Raw genomic sequence first — 24,186 nt, forward strand, 5'->3', positions numbered from 1 at the left:
TGCACTCCAGCCTGGGTGACAGAATGAGACTCTTGTCTCAAAAAAAAAAAAAAAAAAAAAAATTCAAGGACATGAGAGGTCAAATGCTAAAAGACATCTGGACAAGGAACCTAGTAGACTTTTTCCAAGCAGAATTGCACCGTATCCTATTGGCATCTGAAATTTACGGTAATACAAATGGATTGATAGGTGATAGTCAAGATTTTCTTATGTTCATAAGGAGTAGCCTCAGTACCAAGAAAAAAATCTGTCCTCAGTACTTCGTTGTGACTCTGAATCCAAAGAAATGCATTGTAAATTCTGTTCTACACCTTTGTAGTTGTTACAGAAGGTGGGAGACAGTTGCTAATAGTGCTGTTGGTGGTACCCAGCCTCAGTTTATACCCCGGTTTTTGCTGAGCATAGATAAGAAATATGTTTTTCTTGTTAGATGCCTGGCAGCATTCATTTAGTACAGAGCTTATTTTTAAGTCTCAAAGGTCTGTAGTCTCTCTCACTTATTCCAGCATTTTGATACTTGAAAATTTTAAGTCTCATTTTTCTGAAGCCTTATTCAACAAAGTTGCTTTGGGTCTTAGAAAGTTGAGCTACACTGAGTTCCTTTTATCATGTACATTACTCTTAAATGTGTTTTTTAATAGCAGCGCTCTCTGCTCCCTCTAATGGAACCAATCATTGGAGTGAACTTTGCGCACTTCCTTCCTTATGGCAGTGGCCAGTTTAATAGTGGGAATCAACTTCTAGGAACTTTTGGCAGTGCTACCCTGGAAGGGGTTTCGGACTACTATTCTCAGTTGATCTACAAAGTATGTTTCTCTGCCAAGGTGTTGTCTTGCTTCATCTTTGGGTAACATGTCAGAATTGATAGAGCTTGTCTTGTTCTTGTATTTAGTTTACATCTACTCTTCCAAGTTTTATTAAAACCTAAGTTCAGCTACAGGGTTAAAATTTTACCTGGTGAAGTATTTCTAGCATAAACATTTGAAGTTGTTTTTATAGGTAAGAGTACAAATTGCAAGAAATATCTATTATGTACTTCCATGGTAGTGGAAATCCTTATTTCCTTATAACCTTTATTAACGCTTAAAATGAATTCAAAAATCATTGTAAATGGTGGGGATTTAAAAAAAGTAGTATTTTACCTTGAAAAATGAAATTAAAACAATTTTAAGTGTATCTTATCTAATAATTTAGGTATTAATTACAACTAATTCCTAGACTATTGTAGGTTTTTTTTTTTTTTTTTTGAGACAGGGTCTTGCTCTGTTACCCAGGCCAGATTGCAGTGGTGCAGTCTCAGCTCACTGTAATCTCTGCCTCCCAAATTCAAGCAATTCTAGTGCCTCAACCTACCAAGTAGCTGGGACTACAAGCATGCACCACCACGCCCTGAGGTCAAGGCTGCAGTGAGCATGATTGTGCCATTGCCCTCTACCTCTGGCTTGGGTGACAGAGCAAGTCTCTGTCTCCAAAAAGAAAAAAACCAAAAAAACAAAAACCTATCTTAACTCATAAGCTGTTCTCCAACCTTATTTTATCATCCTCATGAAATTCTTTATCTTTGCAAAATTTGTAATTTGACTTTGCACTTGATTTGCATGGTGTTATTGGTAGATTCCAAGTCTCTCCTTGAGAGACTAATCAGTAAATGACAAATTGGTGATAACTGTTAAGCTGGGAGAGGTGTCTGAAGAGGAACTACATTAATGATTTAGTTACTTTAGTAGTAGTATTACTACTGTTGCTTCTTTTAAAGGTCTTAGTCAATCCAGATTCTCGTATCTCGGATGTGAGTTGTATTACAAGTTTAAGACCAGAAATTCTTAAGTTTTTCATAGAACTAGGGCATATCTTAATGAGAACTTAAAGGATATTTTGATAATATTTTGCAATTTATTGATTGCATTTTAAAGTTATCCTTCACTAGCTATAACCATGAAACTTGAAGAATTGCATAAATAAAATCAGGTATAAAGGAAATTAGCTTCTTAATTTCAGAGCTTAAGTAGTCAAGCTGGGTAAAGTAAGCAAGTTGATATGTCCATAAAATCACGAGTATCTGTTCCACTAAGAAGCCTCCTGGCCTTGTATGTATTGTTTTCTTGGTGTGCAAGATACGTCTTGATTACATTTCTGTAGCCTTGCTTCTATGTGCAAAAAATTCACAGAACTACGTTTTAGCAAGGTCATTGCATATTTGCTCAGTAGCGTATAATTTAAATTTTTTGGTCTCCTGCAGCAGAATAATTTAAGTAATCCTCCAACACCCCCTGCCTCTCTTCCTCCTACACCACCTCCTATGGCTTGTCAGAAGATGGCCAATGGTTTTGCAACAACTGAAGAACTTGCTGGAAAAGCCGGAGCGTTAGTGAGCCATGAAGGTATGATTATAGCCTCCAAATTTCACACCTTGGAGAAACGTGCCTCTGCCAGTTGTGTATTGTGAAATGGCAATAGAATTGTAAAGTTCTACCCATATATCAGTGTTGACTAAATGTATTTATGGTTTTGTGTTTTTTGCTTTTCTAGTTACCAAAACTCTAGGACCTAAACCATTTCAGCTGCCCTTCAGACCCCGGGACGACTTGTTGGCCCGAGCTCTTGCTCAGGGCCCCAAGACAGTTGATGTGCCAGCCTCCCTCCCAACACCACCTCATAACAATCAGGAAGAATTAAGGTACAGGTTATTTTTTTCTCAAATAATTCTTAGTTATTTCTTTTTTTTAAAAAAAATAAATGTATGTATGTGGCATAATGTCTTTAGGAATAGCATGTAGAAACATTTGAAGAGTAAAATTTGGTGAATAATCTTCAGGATTTAAAGTTTATAAGACATTGTTACCATTAAACATAATTAGTTTGCATTTTTTTAAGCCTACATCATATAGAGAGTTAAATAATCGAATAGACATTTAATTATTAGATTATTTAATCTAATTAAATAATCTAATAGACATTAAGGCAGTGGAAAATCTCCTTGCAACATATTTCAGAAATCATTGTCCTTTAAAGGCTATTAATGTGATTTATTGGGTTTATTGTTGTTTATAGATGTCTAAAATGAAAGAGCAGAAGTTGCTATATCAGAGAACGCTGTCATGGAAGAGAGTTTAAGAACTGTCGGGGGTTTGACCTCTTTGTGTCAGTTCTTTAACTGTGAGATTCTAATTGGGGAGAATCAAGTTCTGTTAGCAGATAATCGCTAGCCAACTCTTTAGATCCAGAGGGTTCTTACAACTTCATCAAATAATTATCTCTTCCTTGGAAAATCTGCCCACTACCCTCTATTTGATGAGATATTTATTTAACCTAAGTCCCTTACTTTATTAATGGGGAAACTTTGGACCAAAGTGGAGAATAATCTGTCCCGATTGAGGATCCAGGTCCTCTTTCTGCTGTACCTCAGTAGGCCAGCCTTTCTTGGGTCTCCTGCATGACAGCTGCTTCTCTGCATGAGGAGTGGGAGACAGCAGTTCCACAGGGTTGTGGAACTTAGTCTGAGACCTCACAATTGGCCTGGTAGACTCAAACTTGAACTCAACAGGAGGGACCAGTCTTTTGTTTTTCTCACCTCACTTTATCAGTTAAGAAAAATAAGGGCCGATGAAGTCAATGGCCAAGTTTTCTCCCATCTTGCCAGTATAAAGAGCAGCAGTAGGACAGCTGTTTTCCCAGTCAGGTGAACGCAGGTGTGACCATTGCATATGTGCTTGGACTTCTCTTTCCTTTTTTTTGTCTTTTTAAAGTTTTCCTTTTTTATTGTTAAATCCAACCAGCAGCTCTTTCCTTTTCAAGCTACAGGAGTGCTGCCTAGGCTCAACGATCTGGGATTTTGAAAAGGTGCTTTCATGCTTTCTATGTTACATGCTAATCAGAACATCTTCCTCTTTGGCAGGTCTTCAAACTTTGGTGCTGAAGCTTTGGTTAAAAGGAAACATACCATTTAAATTATTTTGTAACTAAATATTGTTCTTGTATTTTTTTCCCAGTGTGGCTCTGAGCTGATTCATTTGCTGCTCATCGTATAGGTGCTGCCCAGAGTATCCTTACAGCTGTATTCATAGATGTCAGCAGGGTTGGTACAGGAAGCCCCCAGTGGTGGATTTGCAGACTTTGATGTGTGTGTTTATGTTTTTTCAGGATACAGGATCACTGTGGTGATCGAGATACTCCTGACAGTTTTGTTCCCTCATCCTCTCCTGAGAGTGTGGTTGGGGTAGAAGTGAGCAGGTATCCAGATCTGTCATTGGTCAAGGAGGAGCCTCCAGAACTGGTGCGGTGTCCCCCATCATTCCAATTCTTCCTAGCACTGCTGGGAAAAGTAAGAAAAACACTTAACCTTATTATTTCCCTTTACACTACGCCAATTTACTAATGTAAATATTTTGATTTTGAAAATCCATTAACACTTTTTTCCTCTTTTTTTCTCTCTTCTTTTTTAAGGTTCAGAATCAAGAAGGAATGACATCAAAACTGAGCCAGGCACTTTATATTTTGCGTCACCTTTGGTCCTTCCCCAAATGTCCCAGATCAGGTCTTATATCTGTAGCAATTACTCTGCATCCTACAGCTGCTGAGGTAAAAGATTAAATGACTTCTTATTGTTAAACAGTATGTCCCCAATTTTAAAAGATGGGTCAGGTGTCTACCATGAAACACACACAACAGGATCACTGAGGATAAAGGGTCAGAGAGCAGGGCTGATGCTCACTGCAGACCTCTCAGCTGCCTTTGAGTGCCATCGTTTGTCATTGAATTGGTCTCAGCCTACGTCAAGTAAAAAGGGAAATTAGAGCTCACATTTTCTTATTAAAGGATGTATACTTTAGAGAACTCTTTTTTTTTTTTTTTTTTTTAAGTAGAGACAGTCGTCCTTCTGTTGCCCAGGCTGGAGTGCAGTGGCACAGTCATAGCTCACTGCAGCCTCAAACTTACTGGGCTCAAGTAATCCTTCTGCTTTAGCCTCCTCAGTAGCTGGGACTACATGTGTGAGCCATCGTGTCCATCTCAGAAAAAACTTCTTTGTAACTGTTAACAGAGAAGAAAATTAAGCAATGAAAAAGAACTTTATCAGCAGTAATAGTTTTGCAGAAGCAATAGAAATGTTCTTCAAGTAGCATCTGCTTATATCAAACATAAGTAATTTCCTGAGGATTTTTTATTTTTTTAACTCTGAATTCTGTGAAGACATTTCAGTAGAGACCAAACTAAAAGTCTAATGATGTGATATTTTGGTTATCAACAAAATACAGCAGTAGCAAGACCTTTGTCTGTTCTTATGGGATGTGTCAGAGCTGGAGGGAAGCCCCTGGAAGTAAGCTTTCTGACCACCTGTAGGAACTGCCGGGGTCTGTCAGATGTTACGATATCTAAAATAGTTTAATGTGTTACTAGATATTTAATGTTAATTAGAATCCCTTTATGAGGATTTCTGTTTATAAATTTCTTTTTTTGGATATTGGTTCATTAGAGCTAATTTTTTTCCTGAGATTCTTTAAGTCTAAATAAAATTTGTTGGATTTTCTTAGAATCTGTGTATCATGCAAAGAGGATTTATCCTAAGTGTGTATTTTTCTTCAGTGGTTCACTGTTGCCTTCTGGGTGAATAATACAGCATTTGCATTTGGTTTTAGAACATTAGCAGTGTTGTGGCTGCATTTTCCGACCTTCTTCACGTCCGAATCCCTAACAGCTATGAGGGTAGCAATACTCCAGATGTCCCATCCATGGGTTTGGTCAGTAGCCACAGAATCAACCCGGGTTTGGAGTATCGACAGCATTTACTTCTCCGTGAGCCTCCGCCAGGATCTGCAAACCCTCCCAGATTAGTGAGCTCTTACCGGCTGAAGCAGCCTAATGTACCATTTCCTCCAACAAGCAATGGTGAGCTAGTGAGCTTTTTGTTAACCCCAAATCCATTCGTGATTCAAAAGCTTACTCTTTGAGATACTGATTATCTTTTAACAACGGACAGGTAACATACTGGCGTATAGTCCTTGGTGAACTCACCACGTGTGGGTGTTCTGTTTTCTGTGCTGTGATTTGGCCTCTAGTGCTTTGGCCTGTGTATTCTGTCATGCTGTCACCAGGGGCTATGTGAGTGCCAGCCATCTGCGCAGGCTGCCAGAAGAAGCCCGTGACGGGCTTGCCCTTGAGCAGCTTTTGTTCTTCCTATCTCCCAACCCCCATCCCACTGCACCTGGGCCACCTGGTACAGATGGGGCTGGTGACCTGACGCGGGTTCTGTTTCCTGTTCTCCTCTGCTTTCCATCCTCACCTACCTCTTGTTTTACCCCTGCACCAGCTCTATAGGTCCCTTCTCTTCCCACAGAGGTGTTCATGCCCCCCATCTCTGAGAATGGAACAACTTCCTTAGACCGACCATGATGTCGCTTTCCTTCCTGCCTCACTGGCAATCTTACGAGCGTGCTCAGTCCAGGCCCTGGCTTCCTCCTCTTGGCTTCTAGCTGTTTCTGTCACTTTTTCCCTGCTCCTTTTTGCCTTCACACTGCACCTGAATGATGCTTTCTAATTCCTGAGTCCTTATTTACCTTCTTATCCTTGGCCTTGGCTCTTTCCTCATTTCTGACTCTGCAAGTCACACTTATTTAAGACTCTTACACGTATGTCATTGTATCTTTCATAAAATGTTTCTTTACCATCTCAACCTGCAAGCAAAGGTAATCTCTGTTTCCCTCTCTGTCTTACTTTGTGCTTAGACTGAGTAGTAATCTCTGTTTCCCTCTCTGTCTTACTTTGTGCTTAGACTGAGTAGTAATCTCTGTTTCCCTCTCTGTCTTACTTTGTGCTTAGACTGAGTAGTAATCTCTGTTTCCCTCTCTGTCTTACTTTGTGCTTAGACTGAGTAGTAATCTCTCTTGGTGACTTAGTTTTATTAGATTCTTCTTTTATACTGCCATTGCTTTCCCGGCTATTTGAGAATAGGCATGTTTCTTTATTTCTGCCCTAGTGTCAGATAATCGACTCTGTAACCATTGCTTAGAAGATAAATTTTTTTATTAATTAAAGAATAAAGTTAATGAACCATGTTGTAATGAGTTGAAACTGCATAATTTTTCACCATGTGCCACCTTGTGTCATCAGTCAGTTTTAATTACTAACAAAAGTTGATTGCCTTTAGGTCTTTCTGGATATAAGGATTCTAGTCATGGTATTGCAGAAAGTGCAGCACTCAGACCACAGTGGTGTTGTCATTGTAAAGTGGTTATTCTTGGAAGTGGTGTGCGGAAATCTTTCAAAGATCTGACCCTTTTGAACAAGGTACTTTGCTATTCCTTTTATGACCCCACCTCCTACCTCCAGCGAAAATGTCCTTGGCAGTATCTCTTCCAACATCAGAGAGAGACACCACTTATGGTGGTGTGATGGACACATGTTCCTGGTGATGGCACCAGCGTATATCAGACGTGCTTGGGCTGAACACCAAAGAGTTACAACAGGCTGTTAAAGGGAATATTATGAGGACTACCTATTTTTAAATAGAGTGAACCCTGGACCACATAGTTTGGTTTTGTACATGTGTTTTTTCCCTAGCTAAATTGTCACATGCTAAATATTGGAACATAGTTTCCTTTCTCCTATTAAGATAAAGAACCACTGTCACTTCTGAATATAACATAAAAACAATGTATAGATCCTGTTTTCATTAAATTTTGACTTGTTGAGATTTCCACACATTTCTCTTTGCTTTTCAGGATTCCTGAGAAAGCACCAAGAGGGTAGAGAAGGACATTGTCTTCTGTAGTAATAACTGCTTTATTCTTTATTCATCAACTGCACAAGCGAAAAACTCAGAAACCAAGGTGAGATTAGGATAATCTCAGCTGATAACAATGTGTAACGAGTGACTTCTGTGTTCTGGGCATATGGGAGTGAATAAAGATGTGTCCCTGCCTTCATGGAGCTCTGTGTGGGGAATCCAAAGCAGGTGCTGACCCGGCAGAGGAGGAGAGGGTGTAGGGAGCCTTGAGTCGTGCTACCCTTTCAACTTAGTTATTTGACAGAAGTGGGCAGAGTTATGTTCTAAAAGTTAGTAAACAGAACACTAATGTTAAAATCTTTAATTTTACCAGTTTAATATTTTTTTTGAGACGGAGTCTCATTCTGGTCCCACAGGCTGAAGGGCATTGGCACATCTTGGCTCACTGCAGACTCCGCCTCCCAATTCAAGCAATTCTCCTGCCTCAGCCTCCTGAGTAGCTAGGATAACAGGTGCGCGCCACCACGCCCAGCTAATTTTTGTAGTTTAGTAGAGATGGGGTTTCACCATGTTGGCCAGGCTGGTCTCAAATTCCTGACCTCGTCATCTGCCCACCTCAGCCTCCCAAAGTGCTGGGATTACAGGTGTGAGCCACTGCGCCCGGCCGTAAATATCTTAATATTTTAAAATTATTTTTATTGATGTTACCCCAATAGGAAAACCTGTTTAAAGATAAAATTTAAGACTATTTGTGCATTTTAAGAGAAAACACTTTGCTCACAGTATGGTGAAAGAGGTCTGCTTTACTTGATTTTATGTAATTTGAGTGTGTCCAACTAATAGTTGATACAAATGATATGTTTGTAATCATGTTTTGAAGGAAGCTTTTCCTGTACAGTAATACTGCCAGTCATTCCTCCATCCAGGTTATTGCTCTGGTATGTCTTTCACAGAAGAACATTCTGAAGACTTATTTTTAACAGGTAGTTGTCTGTAGTATGCCTGTAATAAAATCCAAGCTAGATGACAAATAAATTTAGACCTTAAAATACATCAGCCTAAATGCAAGAAGGATTTTTTTTTCACCAGATAGTTTAAGTTGGTGTGCAGTCCCTGCCTGATTTGGTATAAGGCATGTCTTTTTTCAGATACCTCATCAGGCTTGGGGCATGTGAAAAGAGGGCAGCCTGTGGGTTGGTGTTTATTAGTTTATGATACTCTGTACCATAAAGTAAATAAGCTATTGGAGATTTCCCCTCAGCTCAACTGTTTCAGCAGCCAGATCAGAGCTGAGAAGCCTCAGAGAAAAGTTAGTATGATTCATTTGTTGACAGGGGCTCCTTCCCTTTCTCTAACATTTACACCAATTGATTAAGCCTGAGATTAACAGATGTGAATTTTAGAGTGGAGATAAGCTCTCAAGAAATGATGCTGCAGCATTCTTATTTGGTTAAACAAAAAACACTGTTCCATTGTACAAATTATATTAGCTCTTCTGACAGCATTGTGTGTGTGTGTTTTTTTTTTTCTTTTTCTGGTTTTAATATAGTTAGAAAGGGGATTGTCCAGAAAGTGTAAGAACAGAATATTCTCCAGAATTATGCCTTTGTGGAAAAGGCCTCGAAAGGATGCAGCACAGCTGCCATCACCCGCTGTCTATCCCTGTGCACCTTAGAGCATGGTCAGCTTCTGTGGTGCATGAGCCCCAGCACTTACTGCTGACTCTCCCTCTGCCCCTCAGGTCACCCATCCTCTTCAGTCATACTGCTCAGCTTCTTGTCTTAACAAGAACTGCTTTTCGGGCTTGTGAATTATTTTTCTTTCTCATGGTTTCTTTATGTTGCCCAGGAATCCATTCCTTCATTGCCACAATCACCTATGAGAGAAACGCCTTCCAAAGCATTTCATCAGTACAGCAACAACATCTCCACTTTGGATGTGCACTGTCTTCCCCAGCTCCCGGAGAAAGCTTCTCCCCCTGCCTCACCACCCATCGCCTTCCCTCCTGCTTCTGAAGCAGCCCAAGTCGAGGCCAAGCCAGATGAGCTGAAGGTGACAGTCAAGCTGAAGCCTCGGCTAAGAGCTGTCCATGGTGGGTTTGAAGATTGCAGGCCGCTCAATAAAAAATGGAGAGGAATGAAATGGAAGAAGTGGAGCATTCATATTGTAATCCCTAAGGGGACATTTAAACCACCTTGTGAGGATGAAATAGATGAATTTCTAAAGAAATAGGGCACTTCCCTTAAACCTGATCCTGTGCCCAAAGACTATCGGAAGTGTTGCTTTTGTCATGAAGAAGGTGATGGATTGACAGATGGACCAGCAAGGCTACTCAACCTTGACTTGGATCTGTGGGTCCACTTGAACTGCGCTCTGTGTCCACGGAGGTCTATGAGACTCAGGCTGGTGCCTTAATAAATGTGGAGCTAGCTCTGAGGAGAGGCCTACAAATGAAATGTGTCTTCTGTCACAAGACAGGTGCCACTAGTGGATGCCACAGATTTCGACGCACCAACATTTATCACTTTACTTGCGCCATTAAAGCACAATGCATGTTTTTTAAGGACAAAACTATGCTTTGCCCCATGCACAAACCAAAGGGAATTCATGAGCAAGAATTAAGTTACTTTGCAGTCTTTAGGAGGGTCTATGTTCAGCGCGATGAGGTGCGACAGATTGCTAGCATCGTGCAACGAGGAGAACGGGACCATACCTTTCGCGTGGGTAGCCTCATCTTCCACACAATCGGTCAGCTGCTTCCACAGCAGATGCAAGCATTCCATTCTCCTAAAGCAGTCTTCCCTGTGGGCTATGAAGCCAGCCGGCTGTACTGGAGCACGCGCTATGCCAACAGGCACTGCCGCTACCTGTGCTCCATCGAGGAGAAGGATGGGCGCCCAGTGTTTGTCATCAGGATTGTGGAACAAGGCCATGAAGACCTGGTTCTAAGTGACATCTCACCTAAAGGTAACGTCTGCCATTCACATGCTGTGCAGAGCTACTTACTCTGATGTCAGGCTAATGAATGTATTTTGTCAGTTTTCCATGTTTGTCTCATGTTCGTTTTATATTTTATAATGTGTATTTTTCATTTACAAATGCCAATCTTTGTGTTCTCACACCTTGCTCTCTTTGCTATACAGTTGTCTAAACACTTTCATAGTCAATATATCTTTGAACATAAGAGTTGGTGAAGTAAATCCGAGAATGATTTGTAGATAAAGGTTGCCTGTCATTTGCATTGGGCATTGGGGACCTCCTTTTTCTTTTTCTTCTTCTTCTTCTTTTTTTTTTTTTTTTTGAGATGGAGTTTCTCTTTTGTTGCACAGGCTGGACTGCAATGGCGCGATCTCAGTTCCCCGCAACCTCCGCCTCCTGGGTTCAAGTGATTCTCCTGCCTCAGCCTCCCGAGTAGCTGGGATTACAGGCTTGCACTACCATCCCCGGCTAATTTTTATATTTTTAGTAGTTTTTAATTTTGTATTTTTAGTATTTTAGGGGTTTCGGCATGTTGGCCAGGCTGGTCTCAAACTCCTGACCTCAGGTGATCCACCTGCCTCAGCCACCCAAAGTGCTGGGATTACAGGTGTGAGCCACAGTACCCGACAGGGACCCCCTTTTTCTTAAAGTCAGTTTCTAGAAGGCAGGAATGACATCTAAACCATACTGTATACATTGTCTTATCTTAGGAACATCAGATATTACTTAAGTTTAGAGATGGAAATTAAACACTTAGTTTGGACCTCCATGGTTAAGTCTAGATTGTCACTTTTGCTTATGTAGAAAGTACACAAACAAAGGTATGTGGAGCTGCTTTCTTAAGTTTAGCACTTTAAAAAAAAAAAGTCTGAAAATACTCTAAAGATAATTCCAAAGAAAATATCAATTTAACATTTTAATTTAAATCTGAGGGGAAAGGAACATAGCTATAGACATTACCAATTAGACTAATCATTTTAAAATCTGGTATGTTATATGGCCACTATGAAAGTAAATGAACTGTTTGCATGAATTTCAGTTACATTAAATTTTTTCACTTTAATGTCCTTAATCTATTATTTTCCCCAAAATTTAGGTCTTTAAAAAAATTGCTACCATTTAATAAACAGGTTCATTAGATTATTACCAAACAGATTTATTAGATTATTGCCCAACAGGATTTATTTGGAAATTAGTAAATCCTTGTGAGTGGTTATTCTTCATTTTGCTCTTGTTTTTTATACTGTATCCTATTTCCCATAAAAATTATGTTTTTGTCCCTATGTAGGTGTCTGGGATAAGATTTTGGAGCCTGTGGCATGTGTGAGAAAAAAGTCTGAAATGCTCCAGCTTTTCCCAGCATATTTAAAAGGAGAGGATCTGTTTGGCCTGACCGTCTCTGCAGTGGCACGCATAGCGGAATCAGTGAGTGTCTTGGTCAGGCTTTGAGATTGGGATTGCTTTCCTGATTCAGTGTGACCACTTGAACACATGCCGTAACATTTGTGGCACTCTTCAGAAAGTGGCTGAGCCTGTGGATTAACCCGTTTCTCTTAGGGAAATAAGGCATTGGTGATTAATCGGGAGAGCTCAGTACGTGTTGGTATTCACCCAGTTGAGGTAGTTAACAAACTTCAGGTTCTCTTCCAGGCTGGAGGCAAGCAGGGGTGAAGGACACCAGGCTTGTCACATCTTCTGAGTGTGCTGGATGGGTGAGGACACTCTCCTCTCCCCTTGCCTTTCTAAAGTTTCTCCCGCCTCAGGATGTCAGTGTGCCCATTTCCTGACACTTGGGTATTTATGGCCACTCTCTGCCGTCTTCCTAGGATGAAGCCACTAGAGGGCAGTAGATCGCAGCAGCAGTGATTTATGTCCTCTCTTGACATTTCTTTGCTTAAAAGATGACAAGCCTGTTTGTCAGTGAGTCTAACTGAACCATATCTACACAATAGTTTTAGAAAATTGTATGATTCTAAGGCATTGTTTTCAAGAATAAAAATATCATTGGTGTGTTTTCTTTGGACAGGCAGAGGAAACCCCAAAAGCCACTGAGTAATGTGCCTAATTGTTTTCTTTGGAATTGCCCTGCCTAAATGATACTTATCTTTTATGACTATAGAGAAATAAATTTCACAAGCAATGTATTCCAGAAAAGACCTTTAACATGTAAATGACTTTGAGTAAAGCTTGAGTTAACACCTATGCTTTATGCTCCCAGGACATGGAGAGCGATGACCTCATCATATCAGAGTCCAATTGAAAGAAGTGAGAAACGATCAAGAAAGAAACCATATAGATGATTTTTTAACTGTTTTTAATTGTAAAATTCCAGACAGAGATATAAAAGTTGGCATTAATACAGGTGAAAGAACTAAACGCGAATCACTACATGCCCTGTGTTTGTGCGTATTGTGTGTTTCAGTCAGACCCTGAAATCACACAGGCGTGTATATTGGTCAGCCAGTGTTTGTTGCATGGGCTAATCTTTTTCTTCAAGGAGCATTTGGCAGGGTTTACCTAAGTTTGGCTTTGAAACTGAATTTGCATACTCATATTTAAGTAGATCTACCTGCAGGCCAATAGTGTTAACATAAGCTAGAAGACCATTTTATTATCGGGGAAAACGCTGATGAGTTATTTCTGTCGTGGGCCATCCTTTGACCAGCTTGAGATTGTCTGTGGTCTCCATCAGATGGGGTGACTTTGTGTCTGCTTTGCTTCTTTTCAGCTACCTGGGGTTGAGGCATGTGAAAACTATACCTTCTGATACGGCCGAAATCCTCTCATGGAACTTCCTCTTGCTGTTAACCCCACAGGTTGTGCCCGTTCTGAACCTAAAATGAGTGCCCATGTCAAGAGGTTTGTGTTAAGGTATTTTGTTTTAACTTCACATAGTACAGCCCAGGGTTTCTAGGCATATTAGTAGTTTCCTGTGCTTGATTTGTCTGCTGCTTACAAACCCTGCTGTCTGGCTGTGTATGTGCCCAACTACATAAGAGAACTCGCCGTGTGTCTCTGCTAGGCAGCTTTCCATGTATGTTTCTGTCAGTAAGAATTTGAATTAACCTGGTTTTGGGCATTACTCAGAGGTATCTTCAGTTTTCCTTTTATTTTTTTCCTATTGATATGCCATTGTCTGCAGGCCTCACACCTTAAACAGCACCAGCGCCTCAAAGTCATTTCAGAGCACAGTCACTGGAGAACTGAACGCACCTTATAGTAAACAGTTTGTTCACTCCAAGTCATCACAGTACCGGAAGATGAAGACTGAATGGAAATCCAGTGTGTATCTGGCATGGTCTCGGATTCAGGTGAAGAAATACTTTGTGTACAGGAAGTGGGGAGACAGGGTGGAGTCTAGCAATCTGAAGCTATTGATGTCCAGTATGTGAAAATGATTTCACTTAGCTGCAGGGACAGAAACGTGTTTTCAAAATGGTATCAAATCCTGTCCCTTGGTAACACTAGGGATTTAATATGTAGTCTTGGAACTTGGTGATTGGCTTCCCCAAATGGAAAGCAGACCAGTGGAATTCACATCTTTGCATCTTGTTGAGAGCTCCTGGGTGACAGGTAGCATTGTAATTTGCACACACTGGATTTGTGGAGTGCTCAGTAGAGCTGTTTCAAGCACTTGAGAGAAATACAAATGAAAATATTTTCCAAAGGTACACCAATTTTGGAAGTTACCTTATCTTTTGGAAGCTACCGTTTCATGAAATCAGTGCACGTTTTTTGGTAGACTGTGGACTATCTTACAAGTGAGGCTGTGTATAGGCTAAGCATTTAAGTTTACACCTATAGTCCATACTTCCTGAGCTGCAGACCCAAATATCCAAATGCCTGTTCAGCATTTTTCTCCTTGGATGTCTCAGAATGGAATTACAAAGCTCTTACTTTGTCAAACTTGTCCAGCTCCTAAACCCCGCCATCCTACAGGCTCCTTGCTGAGTGATGTTACCGTTTGTGTACATTGGCTTCAGTACTGCCAGATTAAACCTAAAGCATCATCAAGTTCTGTTTTCTTCTAAAAATTCTCTCAGATCCACTCTTAGGTTTCCCAGCTCTATCTTGAGCCACATATCACTTGCCTGTACCACCGCAAGGCCTGGCTGTCTCCTCCCATCCAGTTCCTTCTCAGCAGCCAGCGAAGTATCTTTACCATATAAATTGGATCAGCATTCCTTTGTCTATACTCGTTCAGATTCTTGTTCCTTTGTTGGAACCCTTTTACTCGCACTAGAAGTTTGTAGGATCTTCTCTTTATTGATATTTGGACATTTCACAGAACTACACCTCACTGAAGGTCTTTTTGTTGATTGCTTTCCTCCCTTGATGAGCCCTTTCAACCTGGAGCATTGTGACCTTCTGTCTGAGAAATGTGTTTCGTATTCATTCTTTTGCGAGTTCTGCCCCTCTGTTTCCTCTGTGTTTGCACTAAAACTCCTGAGATTCAGGATCTCAAAGTGTGGACCTGAGACTAGAAGCAGCAGTGTCACCTGGGAGCTTGTTAGGACGTGCAGGTTCGGGGGCCCCAGCCCAGCCTCACTGAATCCAGCTCTGGAGGTGGGGCCCCGTGGATGATTCTCATGCATGCCAGAGAATAATCTCTGTCTTACATCCTTTCTCCCCTTCTGTTTTTTGTTTCCTTGTCTCTCTGTTCTTTCTGAGACTTCCTCTACTTTATCTGCTAATCTTTCTTGTCTATTTTTAGAGATTAGCTACGAGCCCTTTCTGCTCTTGATCTTGTTGTTTGATATTTTGTTTTTACATTATGAGTGGAGTATCTGTGTTTTCTCTGCTGTTGCCCCTCTCTGTTGAGCCTCTCTCGGATTCTGTGGGTGAATTAGTGCTTTGCCTCTACTCCTTCCAGTTCTAGCTTTCCCCTGCTAAGTCAATTACTTTTCATTTTAAATAGTCCATTCACTCTTACACCCATTCGTGTTCTTGAGGAGTGTGCTTTTACTGTGATTTTAGTGGGTATCTTAACTGCGTTCAACCTGTCATCTTTAACCTGAAGCATTTTTGAGAGCTCTGGTTTCTGTCTCTTTACTCATTTCATCCTGCCACCCTCCCATCTGCCCACCTCCCTGGGGATCCCGTGGATGATCTAATATGTATCCTGTTTTTCTGTACTAATATCTTAGAACTATATACACCTTTATGTACATATATAAAAATGGAATCATGTTATATTTATTTTTCTCCATCTTCCTTTTCTCTGTAATAATCAGAGGTCCCTCTCGATCAACTGAGGTAGCTTCATTTCATTCTTTTTAATGGTTACGTGATGTTCCATAGTGTTGATGAACTGCAGTTAAACCATTGCATTACTGATGAGTGTTTATTTATAATTTTTCTCATAACAAACAGTGTTGCTATATCTTGTACAAATATCACAATGAATTAATAGTTTCACTCCTATGGGTTACATTCCCAAACGTGAGGTTTCTGTGTAAAAGCGTGTGTACTTTTCATTTAAATAGATATTGCCAGTTTTCTAAAAAGGCTCTTACTGCACACTTCTTCCTGCAGCATGTGAGACTGTTTTCTTGTTTCCCATTTGTAGTTGGTGTTACTATTTTTTTGTTTAGTTGGTCTGATAAATATAGACTGGTGTTGTTACCTTAATTGAATAGGCAGCTTTTCATGTTGGCCATTTGGATTTGCTTTCATAGGAATTGCGTATTCATATCCTTTGTCCATTTTTCAATTTTTAGCAGTTTACACTATTCAGAATTTTCCCCTACAAAATATCCTTTGCCTACCAGCAAGTGTGACATCTTTTTTCTTGTAAAAGTTAATGTTTATATAAACAAACATACATAATTTTCTATTTCATCTAGTCTTGGTCAAGACCCTAGATTATATATGTATTCTAGAGTTTTTCTTGCATAACATTTTAAAAATATAATTTCGTTTTCTTCCATTGGATAACCAGTTGTTGAAGGGCCATTTAGAAGTAACCCACTCATATTTAACTGATTTTCTTTCTTCTTTTTTGAGACAGGGTCTCACTCTGTCGCCCAGGCTGGAGTGCGGTGGCACAATCTCAGCTCACTGCAGCTTTGATCTCCTGGGCTCAAGTGATCCTCTTACCTCAGCCTCCTGAGTAACCAGGGCTACAGGCGCATGCCACAATACTTGGCTAATTTTTAAAAACATTTTTTTAGAGATGAGGTTTTGCCATGTTGTCCAGGCTGGTCTTGAACTCCTGAACTCAAGCAATTCACCTGCCTCGGCCTCCCAAAGTGCTGGGATTAGAGGCATGAGCCCCCGTGGCTGGCATGAATTTTTTTTTTGTTTTTGAGACGGAGTCTTCCTCTGTCACCCAGGCTGGAGTGCAGTGGCACGATCTCGGCTCACTGCAACCTCTGCCTCCCAGGTTCAAGCGATTCTTCTGCCTCAGCCTCCCAAGTAACTGGGACTATAGGTGTGCACTACCATGCCCGGCTAATTTTTTTTTTTTTTTTAAGTAGAGATGGTGTTTCACCATATTGGCCAGGCTGGTCCTCAAACTCCTGACCTTGTGACCCGCCCACCTCTGCCTCCCAAAGTGCTGGTATTACAGGTGTGAGCCACCACACCTGGCCTTTTTCTTCTTTTAACCCCATGAAATCTTGACTATAAACTGAATTTTAATACCAGTTACTACTATACGTTAGATTTTCATACATGCAGGGATCTATTTCTCTTTTCTGAGATGGAGTCTCGCTCTGTCAGCCAGACTGGAGTGCAGTGGTGCCATCTCGGCTCACTGCAACCTCTGCCTCCCAGATTAAAGCGATTCTCATGCCTCAGCCTCTGGAGTCTCGCCTGTTGCCCAGGCTGGAGTGCAGTGGCATGATCTCAGCTCACTGCAACCTCTGCCTCTGGGGCTCAAGCAATTCTCTTGGCTCAGCCTCCCTAGTAGCTGGGATTACAGGCACACACCATCACGCCCAGCTAATTGTTGTATTTTTAGTAGAGACAGGGTTTCACCATGTTGGCCAGGCTGGTCTTGAACTCCTGACCTCAAGGGATCCGCCTGCCTTGGCTTCCCAAAGTGCTGGGATTATAGGCGTGAGCCACCACGCCTGGCCCATTTGGAATCTCTTCATTTCCACTGATCTTGTTTATTCTTAAACCACACTATATTGATCTCCATACATACTTTTTGTGTGTTCTGGTTCATTCACTTGTGAGTTGTATCTGGAGTAGAACAGATAATCAAAGATGCTTGTTCAGAGGATAAATCAGTTCACATACTAAAGTCTCTTACATGGCGCTTCCCACCGTGTGCTCCCGGATGTGCTTCATGAGGACGCAGCTGGGGCAGCACATGGTGGTCCTAGTAATTCCGACTAGAATGCAGTTGATTTCTGCATTCTAGAATTCAGTTCAATTCTCGAATTGCATTCTAGTCTAGTACTTCTGATTCAGTTGCATCTAGTCTGGTACATCTAGTCTAGTACTTTTGCATTCAGTTGCCTTCTAGTCGGAATTAAGGGCAAAAACCCAAAATTGGGACAAGAAAATACAACTATTTATGGGAAAGACCCATATTTTTTGAGTATGTTTCTCTACAAGTTGTGCTACCAACCTAAAATAGCGCACCTAGCAGGCCACCAGCACGGGAGTACAAGCTGCGCAGTGAGAGCTGCTTCCATTTCGGCCAGTTCAAACTTCTTTCCCAGCCTCAGAATTTTGTATTAGTGAAAAATTTACCTTCCCCAAGAGCTTCATTTGTTTCCAACATTCCTGATATTTACAGCAGAGTGACGTTTCCTGCGTCTGCTCTTTGCCCTGGCTCCTGAGAAACTCAGAGCCAAGTCCGAACCCTGTTTACAGTATCAGCGATTGGTTATAGTTAGCCCGATTTCTGTGTTATTAAATTTATTATGTCTTTTTTGAAATAGTATTGGGGTAAAATAAACACCACAAGTCAATAAGCTTATTTAGTTGGTGGGAACTCAGCTATCTCATCTGGAAGGTTAGATAGCCTAATATATAAGACAGCCAAGCCACAGTACTACTTTATACATAGACCCTAAGAATTTAGTGCTAAAAAAGACGTAGGAATAAGCTAGTGATGGCATAGTTTTAATTAGTAAAAATGTCCAATTTTTTAAATTTCAGAAAACAGCATATTCAAAAATGATTTGAGTTCAAGTGAAACTTAAATACGGCTTCTAATAAGACCCAAGGGTGAAACCTTTGTATGAAAAACAGAAAAAAGACTTGTTGTCACATCAATTGGAAGTATGTAAACACTTTTTTTTTTTTTTTTTTTTTTTTTTAGGGGCTGGGCCTGTATGCTGCTAGAGACATTGAGAAGCACACCATGGTCATTGAGTATATCAGGACTATCATTCGAAATGAAGTAGCAAACAGAAAAGAGAAACTTTATGAGTCTCAGGTAGGTGTCTGGTCCCCGCAATTGTATAAACAGCACCATCATCCTCTCCCTTTCTCCATGCCAACCAGACACCCTGAAAGGCAGAATGAAATCTGTCATGCTGCATTCAGCTTTAAACAAAAGCCATATCTGTATATTATTATATTTTTATCAGTTTTATCTCTTTCAATTGGTGTTATGGTTTACTTTGATAGACAACTATAAATTAATGAGCCTGGCTTCACACACAACCTACTGATTCCATGCTTTCCATTCGTGCCATGTAAATGTCATCTGTGCCTAACAGAATATCCACAGTAAGGGTGATGAGGGTGCCGTTCCGTTCAGTTTTGACTGAGTCCTCCTGGTGTGGATAGGAACACAGAGGGGAGTTTCAAGTCAACATTGATGACTTACTGACTGACTTTTCCCTCAGAACCGTGGTGTGTACATGTTCCGCATGGATAACGACCACGTGATTGATGCCACGCTCACAGGAGGGCCTGCAAGGTGAGACAGTGAGGAACCTGATGGGGAGTGCTTTTGCTCATGGGGCCAGTGCTGGTGGAGAGAACACTGAAGCCAAGGGAAAGGCTCTCACTGCAGCCTGGCAGTGACTAAACATTCAGAGCAAATGAGTTTTGAGAATTTTTATTTAAATTTTATATCTGTGCTTCTAACAATGGGCAAATAGAAATTTAATTAGCAAAAACTGCTTTCTCAATAAATGGGAAGTTTTTAAAGCTGCTTCTAGCTGTTTTACAATATAGTTTTCTGACATGGTGGCTTGCAGGTATATCAACCATTCGTGTGCACCTAATTGTGTGGCTGAAGTGGTGACTTTTGAGAGAGGACACAAAATTATCATCAGCTCCAATCGGAGAATCCAGAAAGGAGAAGAGGTAAGAGTGTGAGAGATTGCATCTGCCATGTTGTTCAGATCCTGGGTGAATAGTTCCCTCCTCCCACAGGTCACTTACTCACTTGTTTCCCAATTCTTTGTTGTGATAAAAACTCTGTCTATAGTAGGCCAGATATTCCCACCCTGCAATATCTCACCCTTCAGGCATTCCAGTTCACCTTCCTCCACATGGCAGCTCTGTGAGCATTTGCTGTCACCTCTCCCTTCCCTTCTGTGCCACGGGTTCAGCATCCCCATGGCACCCAGGTGGTATCATTTCTATGTGCCATAGGATCATTCTTTATCCCCTTAACCTGGACACAGTTTGGCAGTGTCCCCTCTGAAGAGCATTCCCGTCCATCTCCAACGGGGCCGTGGCTCCTGGGATGGCACTGTTGGGCTATGGGCGGCAAATCTGGGCAGCCGTGCTGCTGAGGATTGTGTGCTCACGCTGACGATCAGTGCATGCTTAACCAAGTGCCCACATCGTCACATTCTCCAGCAGTTCAGGTGTGGGTTGTTGTCTTCAAAATGCCGAGTGCCAAGCTTGCTATTTGTCTCCGTGCTCTCAGAGGTGACTCTGGTCCAGCGTCTCACCCGTTGGGATTATTTTTGGCCTTAATTGCTGCATTTGCTTCCCAACTTGGTCTTTCCCACTGTGATTCAGGTACCTTGGTTCTGGAATTGGCATTTCCTGGAAAGCTGTCACTGAGCAGCAGGCTTGGTTTCTGTAGGAAACGTCCCGCATTTGGGGAGTGAGGCACCTGAGTGACTTGGCTTTGTTGGTGCTCCTCTCTCTTCATGAACATAGCCATGGCATTCGTGGGATTCTGTCTGTATTTTGGGTCTTTGTGGAATCTCCTTTCTTAGTCAAGAATAAGGATCCGACTAGACCCAAGGCCCATTATACATCTCAAAGTAACGTGTAAATAAGACAGTGTGTGGGAGCCCTGGCATGGTGCCAGTAACCAGTGGATACCATGGTGGTCAGAAGAGACTCAGCCCAGGGCCACCTGCCTCCTTCCTAAATAGTTTAATCTGAGCCCCTATTTTATCTTCTGCAAGACGGAGAAAATGACTTCCTTACCAGGCTCTTGTAAGGACTCAGCAGATACCTGAAAGAAAGCAGTGGAATCATTGCCAAGAACAGCTGCTCAATAAACACTGGTTTCCTTCCTTTCTGTGTAGAAGGTCTTTCCAGCTAGTGTCTAGAATCATTTCAATCAGAAGAGACCTAGAAATTACTGGGCCTCCCCTTCATTTTGCAGCATCGGGTCTCTCTGGGGTGGTGGGGGTTGCAGGGGCCACGCAGTGAGGCTTGTACCGTGGGACTCACGCAGACTCCCACCTACCTTGATTGGTCTGAGATGTTAATTTGGTGACCTCTAAATAGAAAGACATCCTTTCAGTCTTGAGTGAGGAAAAATGAAAGAGGGAAAACAGTGTTAGCTGGCAGTTCATCTCACCCAGACTTGCATGCCCCGTTCGGTAAATCAGGGGAGGTGAAAGGCTTCTGGGTTTTAGGGAGAGGGGTAGGAAAGCAGTTGCCCTTCCAGTCCCCTCCATCCACTTGCAGGGACAGCATTATGAGAAGTCACAGAAATACAGCTTTCTCCGGTCAGGCTCCCCGTTCTCAGATCTGGCTGTTTAAAAATACTGCCTCCCTCATTTCCTCTGTGCAAGCACAGTGCCTCTTTTCAGGGTTCCCCCAGGGTCCCATGGAACCTCAAGAAATCAGGTCTTCCTTAATTTACGTCTGTTTTGTTTGCTGGTTTTAAAATGCAAGGGAGATGGAGGCAGAAACACCATTGCCTTCCTTGCTGTCCTTTCTTACCCTGTGTCTTTGCCGTGGGCAGCTCTGCTATGACTATAAGTTTGACTTTGAAGATGACCAGCACAAGATTCCGTGTCACTGTGGAGCTGTGAACTGCTGGAAGTGGATGAACTGAAATGCATTCCTTGCTAGCTCAGCGGGCGGCTTGTCCCTAGGAAGAGGCGATTCAACACACCATTGGAATTTTGCAGACAGAAAGATATTTTTGTTTTCTGTTTTATGACTTTTTGAAAAAGCTTCTGGGAGTTCTGATTTCCTCAGTCCTTTAGGTTAAAGAAGCGCCAGGAGGAAGCTGACAGAAGCAGCGTTCCTGAAGTGGCCAAGGTTAAACGGAATTACAGAATGGTCCAGCACTTTTGCTTTTTTTTCTTTTCCTTTTCTTTCTTTTTTTGTTTGTTTTCTGTTTTTTTTTTTTTTCCCCTTGTGGGTGGGTTTTGTTGTTTTGGTTTTTTAGTCTCACTAAGGAGAAACTTTTACTGGGGCAAAGAGCCGATGGCTGCCCTGCCCCGGGCAGGGGCCTTCCTATGAATGTAAGACTGAAATCACCAGCGAAGGGGACAGAGAGTGCTGGCCACGGCCTTATTAAAAAGGGGCAGGCCCTCTAACTTCAAAATGTCTTTAAATAAAGTAGACACCACTGAACAAGGAATGTACTGAAATGACTTCCTTAGGGATAGAGCTAAGGGATAATAACTTGCACTAAATACATTTAAATACTTGATTCCATGAGTCAGTTTATTGTAGTTTTTGATTTCTGTAAAATAAGAGAAACTTTTGTATTTATTATTGAATAAGTGAATGAAGCTATTTTTAAATAAAGTTAGAAGAAAGCCAAGCTGCTGCTGTTACCTGCAGAACTAACAAACCCTGTTACTTTGTACAGATATGTAAATATTTTGAGAAAAAATACAGTATAAAAATAGTTATTGACCAAATGCTACCAGGCTCTGCAGCAGCTCGGGCGCTTATAAAATGTTCATAGGGATGTTACAATATAATTTTGTGTTATAAAATATGCCATTATAATTATGTAATAACCAAAATTTCAACCTAGAGTGTTTGGGGTTTTTTGGAAACTGCAGTCTATTAGTACTTAATGGTTTTATACACCTTACTTCTGACAGAGCGGGGTGTATGCTACAACTACAACTTTTATAGCTGTTTTGGTCATTTAAACTAATTTTTTCATATTATATTGTTGCATCCCCACTTCTTCAGTCAGGTTTTTTTGTGCTTACAATTTGTGATAACTGTGAATAACTGCTTAAAAATACACCCAAATGGAGGCTGAATTTTTTCTTCAGCAAAAGTAGTTTTGATTAGAACTTTGTTTCAGCGACAGAGAATCATGTAAGCATAATAGGATCATGTAGCAGAAACTTAAATCTAACCCTTTAGCCTTCTATTTAACACAAAAATTTGAAAAAGTTAAAAAAAAGGAGATGTGATTATGCTTACAGCTGCAGGACTCTGGCAGTAGGGTTTTTGGAAGATGTAATTTTAAAATGTGTTTGTATGAACTGTTTGTTTACATTTCTTTAATAAAAAAAACACTGTTTTTGTGTTTGCTTGTAGAAACTTAATCAGCATTTTGAACCAGGTTAGCTTTTTATTTTGTACTTAAAATTCTGGTACTGACACTTCACAGGCTAAGTATAAAATGAAGTTTTGTGTGCACAATTCAAGTGGACTGTAAACTGTTGGTATATTCAGTGATGCAGTTCTGAACTTGTATATGGCATGATGTATTTTTATCTTACAGAATAAATCAATTGTATATATTTTTCTCTTGATAAATAGCTGTATGAAATTTGTTTCCTGAATATTTTTCTTCTCTTGTACAATATCCTGACATCCTACCAGTATTTGTCCTACCGGGTTTTTGTTGTTTTCTGTTCTGTATAATAGTATCTAATGTTGGCAAAAATTGAATTTTTTGAAGTATACAGAGTGTTATGGGTTTTGGAATTTGTGGACACAGATTTAGAAGATCACCATTTACAAATAAAATATTTTACATCTATAAGAGCTGCCTAGAGCTTCTCTGTTAACTCCTCATATTCAAATTTGAGCTCTTAAATTGATGATTGTCTGAAGTTCACTGACCATCTGATATATCTTTCACAATTAGAGTGTTGATGTAATCAACTTGGTTTTCTTAGATTTTCAAATAAGTTTAGATGTAAATTCATAATTCATTCTAGTTATGATACTTTTTGCTTCCCTTCAACTGAATAAAGAAGGGAACTTCTGTATCTTTTTAGGGTGTTTACCAAATTTAGAATATCCTTGGTGCCTTGTTCAAAGCCTGCTTTTGTTTAATTGGTAAATTTAGTCTTGGTTATGTTGCTGTGTTTTTTTTTTTTTTTTCTTTT

General features: G+C 40.8%; 1 protein-coding gene across 1 annotated transcript in view; it reads left to right on the forward strand.

Annotated features, from left to right (window-relative positions):
- LOC100432889 (histone-lysine N-methyltransferase 2C-like) overlaps window positions 1–23,837 on the forward strand; it is a 105,007-nt gene extending 81,170 nt beyond the window's left edge. Inside the window, 18 exon segments of the mRNA XM_063725810.1 lie at window positions 2,240–2,381; window positions 2,530–2,677; window positions 4,141–4,276; window positions 4,279–4,321; window positions 4,444–4,507; window positions 4,509–4,578; window positions 5,634–5,883; window positions 7,142–7,281; window positions 7,716–7,823; window positions 9,569–10,094; window positions 10,097–10,687; window positions 11,988–12,124; window positions 13,428–13,570; window positions 13,842–14,010; window positions 18,981–19,097; window positions 19,513–19,586; window positions 19,870–19,978; window positions 21,834–23,837. Of these exon segments, the coding sequence (XP_063581880.1) occupies window positions 2,240–2,381; window positions 2,530–2,677; window positions 4,141–4,276; window positions 4,279–4,321; window positions 4,444–4,507; window positions 4,509–4,578; window positions 5,634–5,883; window positions 7,142–7,281; window positions 7,716–7,823; window positions 9,569–10,094; window positions 10,097–10,687; window positions 11,988–12,124; window positions 13,428–13,570; window positions 13,842–14,010; window positions 18,981–19,097; window positions 19,513–19,586; window positions 19,870–19,978; window positions 21,834–21,926 (3,060 nt within the window). The 3' untranslated portion in view covers window positions 21,927–23,837.
- The last annotated feature ends 349 nt before the right edge of the window (window positions 23,838–24,186 follow it).

The sequence above is a fragment of the Pongo abelii genome, chromosome 6, assembly GCF_028885655.2.
Source record: "Pongo abelii isolate AG06213 chromosome 6, NHGRI_mPonAbe1-v2.0_pri, whole genome shotgun sequence".
Lineage (NCBI taxonomy): Eukaryota > Metazoa > Chordata > Mammalia > Primates > Hominidae > Pongo > Pongo abelii.